A 13,349-nucleotide genomic window follows, 5' to 3' on the forward strand; every position below is an offset into this window, starting at 1 on the left:
GATTAGTATAGTGAAACAAATTCACGTATCTGTCATCTCACACAGTTACCCATTTTCCCCTCTCTGGCAAAAGCAACTATAATCTACTTATTTAGTAAAAATCTTGAATACAATACACTTTATTAACTATAATCCTCATGTTGTAAATTAGATCTTTTATCTTAGTTTATTTTCCCACGTATTCTGAGCTTTTCAGCTAGCAGAGGATGAGAGGGACAAGGTGGTGGTGGCCCTGGGCATCTCAACCACGAGCAAAGTAAAGGCATTGAGGTGATGGCGGAGGTCAACGAGTGAGGGACGGCCTGGGGACTCGCCATGGGACTTTGAACATAAATGGTTTAAAATGTTAGAGTGAACTGAGTGAACTGATACCTCCCCTGCTGGGACATGTCCTTATAGGAACTCATGGAGCCAGAAGCTGGGACCAACAGGACCGCTGTTGCTGAGTTCATTCTGCTGGGCCTGGTGCAAACAGAAGAGATGCAGTCTGTGGTCTTTGTGCTCTTCCTCTTTGCCTATCTGGTCACAGTTGGGGGCAATCTCAGCATCCTGGCAGCTGTCTTGGTGGAGCCCAAACTCCACACCCCCATGTACTTCTTCCTGGGGAACCTATCAGTGCTGGATGTCGGATGTATCACTGTCACTGTTCCTGCAATGTTGGGTCGTCTCTTGTCCCACAAGTGCACAATTTCCTATGATGCCTGCCTCTCCCAGCTCTTCTTCTTCCACCTTCTGGCTGGGGTGGACTGCTTCCTGCTGACCGCCATGGCCTATGACCGATTCCTGGCCATCTGCCGGCCCCTCACCTACAGCACCCGCATGAGTCAGACAGTCCAGAGGATGTTGGTGGCTGCGTCCTGGGCTTGTGCCTTCACCAACGCACTGACCCACACTATTGCCTTAACTACCCTCAACTTCTGTGGCCCCAATGTGATCAATCACTTCTACTGTGACCTTCCACAGCTCTTCCAGCTCTCCTGCTCCAGCACCCAACTCAATGAGCTGCTGCTCTTTGTAGCAGCAGCCTTCATGGCTGTGGTGCCCTTGGTCCTCATCAGCGTGTCCTATGCCCATGTGGTAGCTGCTGTGCTGCAAATCCGCTCTGCTGAGGGCAGAAAGAAGGCCTTCTCCACATGTGGCTCCCACCTCACTGTGGTGGGCATCTTCTATGGGACAGGTGTCTTCAGCTACATGAGGCTGGGTTCAGTGGAATCTTCAGACAAGGATAAGGGGGTTGGAGTTTTCATGACTGTGATCAACCCCATGCTGAACCCACTTATCTACAGCCTCAGAAATACTGATGTTCAGGACGCTCTGTGTCAGCTACTTGTGGGGAAGCAATCACTGACCTGAGAGATGACCTCCTTTCCTGCCTTTTCTGGACTGAGGAAAATTTCCCAAGAAGACAGTAACCAACGAACCTTGTTTATAACCATTATTTCTATCTCTTGATGCCTGAGGAGTGGTGTTATGTGTTTGGCCTGCAAGGAAACCCTACATAATTCATTCATTTATTCATTTGACAAATATTTATTAAATTACTTCTATGATCCAATCTTCTAGGGCACTGGGGAGCAAAATGGACAAAAGTCTCTGCACTCAAGCAAATCACATGCTATAAAGGTAGGCTAAATAAATAAATAAGCATCATATATAGTATACCACATGGTGATACACTCTATAGAAAAAAGCTAGTAAGACAGGAAGACATGAAGTTAGCTTCTGCCAACCAAGCCTCTTGGGCAAGTTGCTAACTTGTTTTGGGCTGTGCCCACTTTCTCAGTAGAGTTGAAACCTTGGCAGCACTTTATGCCTGGGCAGCAATGTCCTACAGGAAAGGGCCACTTAACCCCAGCCTAGGTAACCAAGAATATCACTGCAAAGTTTCCTTCCAGAGGGATGTGCGACTCCCTCCAGATCAGAGTATGGAAAGGTATTTTGAACCATGGGCCCAGTGCCAGGAATCATTTCATTCTGCTGTTCACCTTTTGCCTCCCATAAAATCAGTTCCCTCTCTTTATTTAGTACCACATGAGAATCCCATAGGATGATCAGGCAACAGGTGGGGTCTAGAGAAGGAAAGAGCTACTAAATAAAAACTATGTTCATACATACATGATAGACCTTAAGATCAAAAAAGGAATGTTCTATTTCCATCCCCTGTGGCATCTTTCTCTCTTATCTGATAAGTCATCTTCCTGACACATATAATACTTTTTGAAAGAGTAAGCATTTATGTTCCAACCAGGCCCTTGGAATTTTGTTGTAGAATACCCAATACAACATTCTCCTCCCAAGTCTTATTTTTCTATCCCAAACCTTCTAGCCTGAAAATACACATCCACAAATGCAGTCCCTGGGAATGATACCTCTTTCTAACTTTATTTTATTAACACATCAATACCATTGCAACCCAGAGCATTTCCTCATCTTGATGTCTATCCAGGCTTCAGCCCACTAATTCCTGATTCTCTCCAGCCTTCCTGGGAAGACTGTTTACCATGTCCTAGCAACTCTACTGTCCTTTTGCTGTGTCATCCCTAAAACTGTACAATGGTGCACCTGAACCTTGGCTTCTCTGTTATTTCCTCTTGGGGCTGACTGGAAGGATGGGCTGAGATAAGGATGTGAAGAAAATACATGAGAGTGGGAAGTAAAAGGATTGGAGCGGAACAATGAAGATAAAATGAGAATATTGAGAGGGATGGGACAGGATGATGAGCAAAAGTGGTGAGAAGGAAGGATGGAAGTAATGAAGGAGATGGAGCAATGAGAGAATGGGAAGAGAGACGTATGTCTCTTTCCTGATGCTCTTGGTTGTCAAGACATTTTAAGGTTAAAGAACTTGAGCTTCCCTTAAGGGCAAAGTTCTTGTGAATGAAAATCAGGGACACAGGTTGTAATCACATCATTCCTACTCATCCACTGCTCTGTGATCTTAGAAAGTTCCTTACCATGGTTGGGCTGGTGTCCACCTGTACGGTAAAGGACTGGGACAAGGCTTTCTATCCACAGTTCTTCACATTTAACGATCTCTGATCATAACAGTCTGAATGAACCTTTCCCTGGGTCTGAACACATCACAAAACATTTTGAGAGCATTACCACCACCATTTCCACCCCACCATCTACCCTGTGAGCATCTCACATTTGTCTCTGACCCCCAAAGATCCCAGGTCCTGGCACCTCCTGCTGGACATTCATCCTTTCCTGCATTCCACCTGTCCTCCAACACTAAGGGTTTCCTGAACAAGTGAGAAAGGTGTATTTCCCTTGGGAATTTCTCTCATTGTGCTCTTGAATGTAAATATACTTATTTTAAAATGCTTCAGAAATATTATACTTGACAGTGGAAACATTCAGACAGTATTATACTGTCAAGTGGGAAATAAACCTCACCAGAAACCTCATCAGAGTTAACTCCTCTTAAGAATTTAGTGGCCGGGCGCGGTGGCTCAAGCCTGTAATCCCAGCACTTTGGGAGGCCGAGACGGGCGGATCACGAGGTCAGGAGATCGAGACCATCCTGGCTAACACGGTGAAACCCCGTCTCTACTAAAAATACAAAAAAACTAGCTGGGCGAGGTGGCGGGCGCCTGTAGTCTCAGCTACTCGGGAGGCTGAGGCAGGAAAATGGTGTAAACCCGGGAGGCGGAGCTTGCAGTGAGCTGAGATCCGGCCACTGCACTCCAGTCCGGGCGACAGAGCAAGACTCCGCCTCAAAAAAAAAAAAAAGAATTTAGTGAGCGGGTGCAGTGGCTCATGCCTGTAATCCCAGCACTTTGGGAGGCCGAGGCGGGCAGATCACCTGAGGTCAGGAGTTCGAGACCAGCCTGGCCAACATGGTGAAACCCCGTCTCTACTAAAAATACAAAAATTAGCCGGGCGTGGTGGCGGGCACCTGTAATCCCAGCTACTCGGGAGGCTGAGGCAGGAGGATCGCTTGAACCTGGGAGGCGGAGGCTGCAGTGAGTTGAGATGGCGCCACTGCACTCCAGCCTGGGAGACAGGAGTGAAACTCCATCTCAAAAATAAATAAAATAAAATAAAATAAAATAAAATAAAATAAAATAAAATAAAATAAAACAAAAATAAAATAAAATAAAATAAAAAGAATTTGGTGTTTATTCCCCCACAGATTTCCTGTATCTATGATATGCCTATTTCACATCAATAGAAACATACTATTCTGTAGTCTGCTTTATATTTCTCCTAAATGTTATACAGTATAATCTTTTACATGAAAAATACTAAAATTTTGCTTTATCTTTTGTAATGATGACACAGTCTATCATTAAACATATAAACTATAATTTATTTAATCAAAATTCCACTGATATAACTTGGGTTGTTTCTAATTGTTTTGCAATAACAAATAATATTGTGACGATCCTTACAGGGGTATTTTTCAAAATTTATGTAATTATTTTCCCAGGATTAATTCCCATGAATAACTTTATCAGATTAAAGGAAATGCAAACAAATATAAATTTTAAGATACACATGCACAAACATATACACATCTTAATTTCTAAAACTTTTGGGCCAATTTATAGATTTGCTATGTTACGATAGTGTTTGTTTACCCACATCCCTCCCATCAATGGTTGTTATTAAAATTTTTTTCTCGATTTTTATAACCTGAAGGTTGAAAAATTGCAGTATTTTAATTTGAATTTTTAATTTCTTTTTTCATTACTTTCACTTTTATTTATTTAAGTAGGTGCCATTTATTGAATACTTACAAGGTGCTAGTAAGTGCTCTATCCACATTACATAAGACAATTCATTTAATCCTTAAAATCATTCTTTGAGCTATCATCCCTATTTTACAGACAAATTGAGGGATAAAAATGAATCCATATTCTCATTTTATATCAACCAAATATCTCAATAATTGCTCATCAGAGCTGATTAACAAATGATAATCAACATGTTCAATATTTGGTATTTCATTTACCTTACAGGGCATTCTCTTTTTTTTAACTTTTATTTTAAGTTCAGGAGTACATGTGCAGGTTTGTTATGTAGGTAAATTTGTATCATGGTGGTTTGTTGTACAGATTATTTTGTCACTCAGGTATTAAGCCCAGTACCCATTAGTTATTTTTCTTGATCCTCCCCCTCCTCCCAACCTCCACCCTCTGACAGGCTCCAGTGTGTGTTGTTCTATGTGTCCATGTGTTCTCATCATTTAGCTCCCACTTATAAGTGAGAACATGCAGTATTTGGTTTTCTGTTCCTGAGTTAGTTTGCTAAGGATAATGGCCTCCAAGCTCCATCCATGTTCCTGAGAAGGATATGATCTCATTCTTTTTATGGCTGCATAGTATTCCATGGTGTATGTGTACCCTATTTTCTTTATCCATTCTACCATTGTTGAGCATTTAGGTTCATAGCATGTCTTTGCTTTTGTGAATAGTGTTGCAATGAACATAAGGGTGCATGTGTCTTAATGATAGAACTATTTACATTACATTGGGTATATACCCTGTAATGGGACCGCTAAGTTGAATATTTCTGTTTTTAAGCCTTTAAGGAATTGCCACACTGTCTTCCACAATGGTTGAACTAATTTATGCTCCCACCAAGAGGGTATAAGCATTCCTTTTACTCTACAACCTCACCAGCATCTGTTATTTTTTGACTTTTTAATGATAGCCATTCTGACTGGAGAGAGAGTATCTCATTGTGGTTTTGATTTGCATTTCTCTGATGATCAGTGATATAAGCTTTTATTCATATGCCTGTTGGCTGCATGTATGTCTTTTTTTTGCAAAGTGTCCACTCGTGTTCTTTGCCCACTTTTTAATAGGGTTGTTTGTTTTTTACTTGTAAATCTACTTAAGTTCCTTATGGATTCTGGATATTAGATCTTTGTTAGATGTATAGTTTCCAAAAAGTTCTCCCATTCTGTAGGTTCTCTCTTCATTACATTGATAGTTTCTTTTGCTGTGCAGAAGCTCTTTAATTAGATCCCATTTATCAACTTTTGCTTTCATTGCAATTGCTTTTGGTGTCTTCATTATGAAATATTTTCCCATTCCTATGTCTGGAATGGTTTTGCCTAGGTTGTCTTCCAGGGTTTTTATGGTCTCAGGTTTTATATTTAAGTCTTTAATTCATTTTGAGTCGATTTTTGCATATAGCATAAGGAATGGGTCCAGTTTCAATCTTCTGCATATGGCTAGCCAGTTATCCCAGCACCATTTATTGAATAGGAAAGCCTTTCCCCATTGCTTTTTTTTTTGTCAGCTCTGTAGAAGATCAGATAGTTGTAGGTGTGCAGCCTTATTTCTGAGTTCTCTATTCTGTTCCATTGATCTATGTTTCTGTTCTTGATCCAGTACCATGCTGTTTTGGTTACTATAGCCCTGTAATTTAGTTTGAAATCAAGTAGCATGATGCCTCCAGCTTTGTTCTTTTTGCTTAGGATTAGACCTTTTGGCTATTGGGGCTCTTGTTTGGTTCCATATGAATTATAAAATCATTTTTTCTAGTTCTGTGAAAAATGTCATTTGTAGCTTAATAGGAATAGCATTGAGTCTATACATTGCTTTGAGCAGTATGGCCATTTTGACGATATTTATTCTTCCTATTTATAAGTATGGAATGTTTTTCCATTTGTTTGTGTCATCTCTGATTTCTTTGAGCAGTGTTTTATAGTTATCCTTACAGAGATCTTTCACCTCCCTGGTTAGCTCTATTCCTAGATATTTCTGTGTGTGTGGCAATTGTAAATGGGATTGCATTCCTGATTTTGCTTTCAGTTTGACTACTGTTAGTGTATCAAAGTGCTAATGAGTTTTGCACATTGATTTCATATCCTGAGCCTTTGCTGAAGTTGTTTATCAACTGAAGAAGCTTTTGGGCTGAGACTATGAGGTTTTCTAGATATAGAATCATGTCATCTGCAAAAAGGGATAGTTTGACTTCCTTTCTTCTTATTTGGATGCATTTTATTTCTTTCTCTTTCCTGATTGCTCTGGCCAGTACTTCCAATAGTATGTTGAATAGGCGTGGTGAGAGATGGCATCCTTGTCTTGTGGCAGTTTTCAAGACAAATGCTTTCAGTTTTTGACTATTCAATATGATGTTGGCTGTGGGTCTGTCATAGATGGCTCTTATTATTTTGAGGTATGTTCCTTCAATACCTAGTTCATTGAGAGTTTTTAACATGAAGGAATGTTGAATTTTATCCAAAGCTTTTTCTGTATCTATTGAGATAATCATGTAGTTTTTGTCTTCAGTTCTGTGTATGAGATGAATCACATTTATGGATTTGAGTATGCTGAACCAACCTTGCATTCCAGGGATAAAGTCTACTTGATCATACTGGATAAGCTTTTTGATGTGCTTCTGGATTTGATTTGCCAGTGTTTTGTTGAGGATTTTTGCATTGATGTTCAAGGTTATTGGCCTCACGTTTTCTTTTTTTGTTGTGTCTCTGCCAGGTTTTGGTATGAGGATGATGCTGGCTTCATATAATGAGTTAGGGAGGAGTCCCTCTTTCTCAATTTTTTGGAATAGTTTTAGCAGGAATGATACCAGCTCTCCTTTGTACACCTGAGAATGTAGAGAATTCAGCTGTGGATTCATCTGGTCCTGGGCTTTTTTTGGTTAGGAGCCTATTTATTACTCACTTAATTTCAGAGCTTGTTGTTGGTCTGTTCAGGGATTCAATTTCTTCCTGATTCAGTCTTAGGAGGGTGTATATGTTTCAGGAGTTTATTCATTTCTTCTAGATCTTCTCATTTATGTGCATAGAGGTGTTCAAAATATTCTCTGATAGTTGTTTGTATTTCTGTGGGGTCAATGGCAATATCCCCCTTGTTGTTTCTGATTGTGTTCTTTTGGATCTCCTCTCTTTTCTTCTTTGTCTAGCAAGCAGTCTTTATTAACTTTTTTCAAAAATCCAGCTCCTGGATTAACTGATTTTTTAAATTATTTTTTGTGTGTGTTTGAATCTCCTTCAGTTCAGCTCTGGTTTTGGTTATTTCTTGTCTTCTGTTAGCTTTGGGGTTGATGTGTTCTTTTTTTTTGAGACAGCAAGACTGGAGTGCAGTGGTGCATCTCGGCTCACTGCAAGCTCTGCCTCCCAGGTTCATGCCATTCTCCTGCCTCAGCCTCCCAAGTAGCTGGGACTACAGGCACCTGCCACCATGCCCAGCTAATTTTCTGTATTTTTAGTAGAGACGGGGTTTCACCATGTTAGCCAGATGGTCTTGATCTCCTGACCTCATGATCCGCCTGCCTCGGCCTCCCAAAGTGCTGGGATTACAGGCATGAGTCACCGCGCCTGGCCAGATGTGTTCTTGCTTCTCTCATTCTTTCAGTTGTAATATTAGGTTGTTCAAATGAGATTTTTCTAACTTCTTGATATGGGCATTTACTGCTATAAATTTCCCTCTTAGCACTGCCTTAGCAGTATTCCAGAGATTCTGATGTGTTGTATCTTTGTTCTCATTCACTTCAAAGAACTTCACAATTTTTGCCTTAATTTCATTATTTACTCAAAAGTCATTCAGGAGCAGGTTATTCCATTTCCATGTAATTGTACAGTTTTCAGTGAATTTCCTTGTCTTGATTTCTAATTTGATTGTGCCATGGTCTGAGAGATTGTCTGTTATGATTTCAAGTTCTTTTGCATTTGCTGAGGAATATTTTATTTCTGATTATGTGAACAATTTCACAGTATGTGTCATGTGGCAGTGAGAAGAATGTGTATTCTGTTATTTCAGTGGAGAGTTCTGCAGATATCTATCAGGTTTGTTTGATCCAGTACTGAGTTCAGGTCCTGAATATCTTTGCTAATTTTCTGTCTCCATGATCTGTCTAATATTGTCAGTGGGGTGTTAAAGTCTCCCACTATTATTGTGTGGGAGTCCACATCTCTTTGAAGGTAACTAAGAACTGTTTTCAGAATTGAGGTGCTCCTGTGTTGGTTGCGTATATATTTAGAATTTTAGGTCCTTTTGTTGAATTGAACCCTTTACCATTATGTAATGTCCTTCTTTGTCTTTCTTAATCTTTGTTGATTTAAAGTCTGTTTGGTCTAAAACTAGGATTGCAACCTCTGCTTTTTTCTGTTTTCCATTTCCTTGGTAGACTTTTCTCCATCTCTTTCTTTTGAGCCTATGGGTGTTATTGCATGTCAGATGGGTCTCTTGAAGGTAGCATACCCATAGGTCTTGGTTCTTTATCTAGCTTGCCACTCTGTGCCTTTTAGTTGGGGCATTTAGTCCATTTACATTCAAGGTTAGTATTGATATGTATGGATTTGGTTCTGTCATCATAATGTTGACTGATTAATTTGCCGACTTGTTTGTGTGGTTGCTTTATAGTGTCACTGGTCTGTGTATTTCAGTTTGTTTTTGTAGTGGCTGGTAATGGTTTTTCCTTTCCATATTCAGTGCTTTCTTCAGGAGCTCTTGCAAGGCAGGCCTTGTGGTGATGAATTCCCTTAGCATTTGCTTGTCTGAAAATGATCTTAATTTTCCTTTGCTTATGAAGCTTAGCTTGCCCAGATATGAAATTCTGGGTTGGAATTTCTTTTAAGAATGTTGAATATTGGCCCACAATCTTTTCTTGTTTGTAGGATTTCTGCTGAGAAGTCTGCTGTTAGTATAATGGGTTTCCCTTTGTAGATGACCTGACCTTTCTCTCCAGCTGTCTTCAACATTTTTTCTTTTATTTCCACCTTGGAGAATCTGATGATTCTGTGTCCTGGGAATGGTCTTCTTGTGACGTATCTTACTGGGGTTCTCTGCATTTCATGAATTTTAATGTTGGCCTTTCTAGCTAGGTTGGGGAAGTTCTCATGCATAATATCCTGAAATATGTTTTCCAAGTTGGTTCCATTCTCCTTGTCTCCTTCAGAGATACCCATGGTCACAGATTTGGTCTCTTTACATAATCTCATGTTTCTCAGAGGTTTTGCTTGTTCCTTTTCATTCTTTTTTCTCTATTCTTGTCTGGTTGTCTTATTTCAGGAAGTCAGTCTTGAAGCTCTGAGATTCTTTCGTCTGCTAGGTCTATTCTGATATTAATACTTGTGATTCCATTATGAAATTCTTGTAGTGTGTTTTTCAGCTCTATCAGGTTGGTTACATTCTTTTCTATACTGGTTATTTTGTCTTTTGGCTCCTGCATTGTTTTATCATGATTCTTAGCTTCTTTGGATTGGATTTGAATGTAATCCTGTAGCTCAGTGATCTTTATTCCTATCTATATTCTGAATTCTATTTCTGTCATTTCAGCCTGGTTCAGAACCCTTGCTGGAGAGATGGTGTGGTCTTTTAGAGGAAAGAAGACACTCTGGCTTTTTGAGTTGTCAGGGTTCTTGCACTTGTTCTTTCTCATCTTTGTGGGCTTATCTATGTTCAGTCTTTGAGGTTGCTGACCTTTGGATGGGCTTTTTTTTTTTTCCTTTAATCTTATTTGATAACCTTGAGGGTTTGATTGTGGGATAAGGTGGATTCAGCCAATTGGCTTTGTTTCTGGAAGATTTTAGGGGGCCAGGGCTCACTCCTAACTCCTGAACTGCATTCTCTAACTCTGGAGGACTTGTAATGAGCCTGACTTTGTTCTCTGGGTATTGAGGTTAGGAATCTACTGCACTGGGTGGACCAAGGTGTTCCCAGATCTCTGGTCACTACACTTCAATGGATGGTGTCATCTAAAGCATTTTTTAGTGCGGTGACAGCAGGATCCATCTTCTTTCTCATGTGCCAGCAGCAGCAGTAGTGACAGCATGGTGAGGTGCATGCTTGTTAGCTATGGCAGGGTGTTAGTGGATGCTGGGGTACCTGCCCCCACATGGGGGTTCACCACAGGGGAAGAGGCAATGCAGCTGAGGGGTGGGGAGGGAGCCCTGCTGGCAACTGTGTGTGTGGTCGTGCTGGTGTTGGTATTGGCCTCGGGGTGGGGCACTGGCAGGTGCAGGTCTCTGTGCCTTCTCTGTGCCCCACAAGAAGTGGTTGCTCAGGGCAGGGGAGGATCTACTATCTCTGCACCTAGTTTCACTCCCATGGCAGTGCTAGCACAGGGGCATGGTGCCAGCAAAGGCGGGGGTGGCTGGTTCTGTGCCTGCTAAGCTTCTGTCTGCAATGGCAGATGGCAAGGGGAAGGGGGATGGACTGCACTCCCGCCACAGCATTGGCAGTGTGAAGTGCACACACACTAGTGTGCTGACAGGCAAAGAAAGCAAAACCCACCTGCACAGACACACACCAGCAAAGCAGTATGTGGAGCTGCCATGAGCCTGAGGGGAGCTACAGTGTGGAGAGGGAGCATGCAGGCTGATGTGTGGCTGTGTGGGCTGCCCCATTGGTCAGGCAGAGTCCTCCAGTGCAGAAGCTATGATATAGGCCCCCAGGCCACTGGAGGCTGCCCTGCCAGCAGGCATGGCCAGACTGGGGCCCCAGGAGAGGCCAGCAGACCAAAGGGTGCTCAGGTTGTACCTGCCCCATCTAATGGGCAAGACCACCCTGCGGAATTCAGGATCAACAGTTCCCCCAGGGTGAAAGTCCCCCATGAGAGCAAGTCGAGCCTTGGGGAATGGCCATCCCCGGACATACTCTGCTACAGCCACTCCCGCACCAAACTCTCTAGGCTTCACATCAGCTGGCTTGCTGCCCCTACTACTTCTCCAAGCAGCTCTCCCTGCCAGCTTAAGTTCCATGGTGGTCACAGGGTCTCCTGCTGGGGTTCCAGAGGCCCATGTCAAGAGCAAGTTGCTCCTTGCTGGTTCAACTCCCGTTCCCTGGGAGCCACTGGGGGCCAAGAATGAGTCCAGGTACACAGTAGCCCCTTACAGGGTCCCCAGCTTTCTTCCCCTTCAGCCCAGCTTCTGTATCTTCCCTCCATCCACTGTGAAGATCTGTTAGGAGTACCCCAGTCATCTCCATCCCTCCGTGGCAGCTGTTCCACCTAGTTGCGTCTACTTGGCAATCTTTGGTGAATTTTTTATTTGAATTTTGATATCTTTGCCTTCTTTTCCATTGGATTATTTGTTCACTAATAATTGTTAGGAAATGTTAATATATTACCGATATCAGCCTTTTGTCACGTCACTTGCATTTTCTCCAACTTGCCATTTGTCTTTTGATTTGGTTTTTTTGCCAAATAAATGCATTGCATTTTTATGTAATCAAATCTGTTTGTCTTTTCTTATAATGCTTCTTGATTTTCTGTTTCACTTCGAATGCATATGATTTTTTCTCTCCGTGTCAGGCAAGATAAACTAGGTTATATTGCATTAAAACAGCTTCTAAAGTCTCAGGAGTTTACAATAGTCTGAAGATAAAGGGAAATAACCCCAAGTGTTTTTCCCACTCTCATACATCACTCAACAACACTTCTGACACCAGATGTGTGGGGACATATCCTCACACAGCAGGCAAGCAATTCTGCCGATTCCCCAGTGCTTCAGTGATACCTTCTTTATGGCTTTAGCAGCTCCAGGAATCACATGCAGACATTTCAAAGCCCAGCGAAGAAGAGGTATGCTTCCTCTCATGTTTTACTTTTTATTGGTTGTGAAAAGTTGATCTGACATACAAATTAGGTCATCCTTGTCATACCTGGCTAAATCGGGGTCAAGGGACTTGGGGTGGGAAAGCACGAGGATGGCAGGCCAGGTCTCACTAACGCAGGTCTCTGTAACAACGGTCTCAGCACTAACTGAGTGGTCAAGTTAAATATTAAGCTGATAAAGCCAGTGCTCTTATACAAAGGCTGAAATGTAACAGAAGCCTACCAAGAGTTTTTCCCATGCCTTTCCTGGGACTTGAAGCATGACAAGATAACGAAGAAATTCTTAACAGGACCCGTTTAGGAATAAACAAGGTTTATTGGGAGTCCAAAGAACCCCCCCAGACCTCCGCAAACAAGTTTATTGGGGGTCTGAAGGAACTCCCCAAACCGCCATGATTTAGCGGGAAACAAGATAAGGGTAATCACCTCATTGCACCTGGACCCATTTAGATTAAGCAAATTTACTGAGGCTCCAGAGGAAGGTCTTCAGGACTCAGGTCTCAGTTGTAGATTAGAAGAAATTAATCACGTATGTCTTTAGATGAATGGACACTTACATGTAGACAGCTTAGAAGATACAGAGCTCTGGAAAACTCTGTAATTTTGAGTTGGTCTGGCGATAATTTCCAGACCTTCTCCCTGTAACTGGCCACAGAAATAAAAACTCTCTTCTTTCCCAGCTCATCTACATCTCATTGTTGGGCCACGAGAATAAGCAGCCCGACTGTCACTTGTCCAGGAACAGGAGGGGCACACAGCACCTTGTCCAAGAATTAAATTTTCCACAAGCCCAGCTGCTTGAAACTGCCCAT

General features: G+C 41.9%; 1 protein-coding gene across 1 annotated transcript; it reads left to right on the top strand.

The window, feature by feature from the left end:
- Positions 1-387: 387 nt before the first annotated feature.
- Positions 388-1,353, top strand: LOC111521232 (olfactory receptor 3A2). Its single transcript, XM_023184477.1, is given in 1 exon segment — positions 388-1,353. A coding segment is annotated over 1 exon segment (966 nt).
- Positions 1,354-13,349: the final 11,996 nt, after the last annotated feature.

Source organism: Piliocolobus tephrosceles, chromosome 16 (genome assembly GCF_002776525.5).
Source record: "Piliocolobus tephrosceles isolate RC106 chromosome 16, ASM277652v3, whole genome shotgun sequence".
Lineage (NCBI taxonomy): Eukaryota > Metazoa > Chordata > Mammalia > Primates > Cercopithecidae > Piliocolobus > Piliocolobus tephrosceles.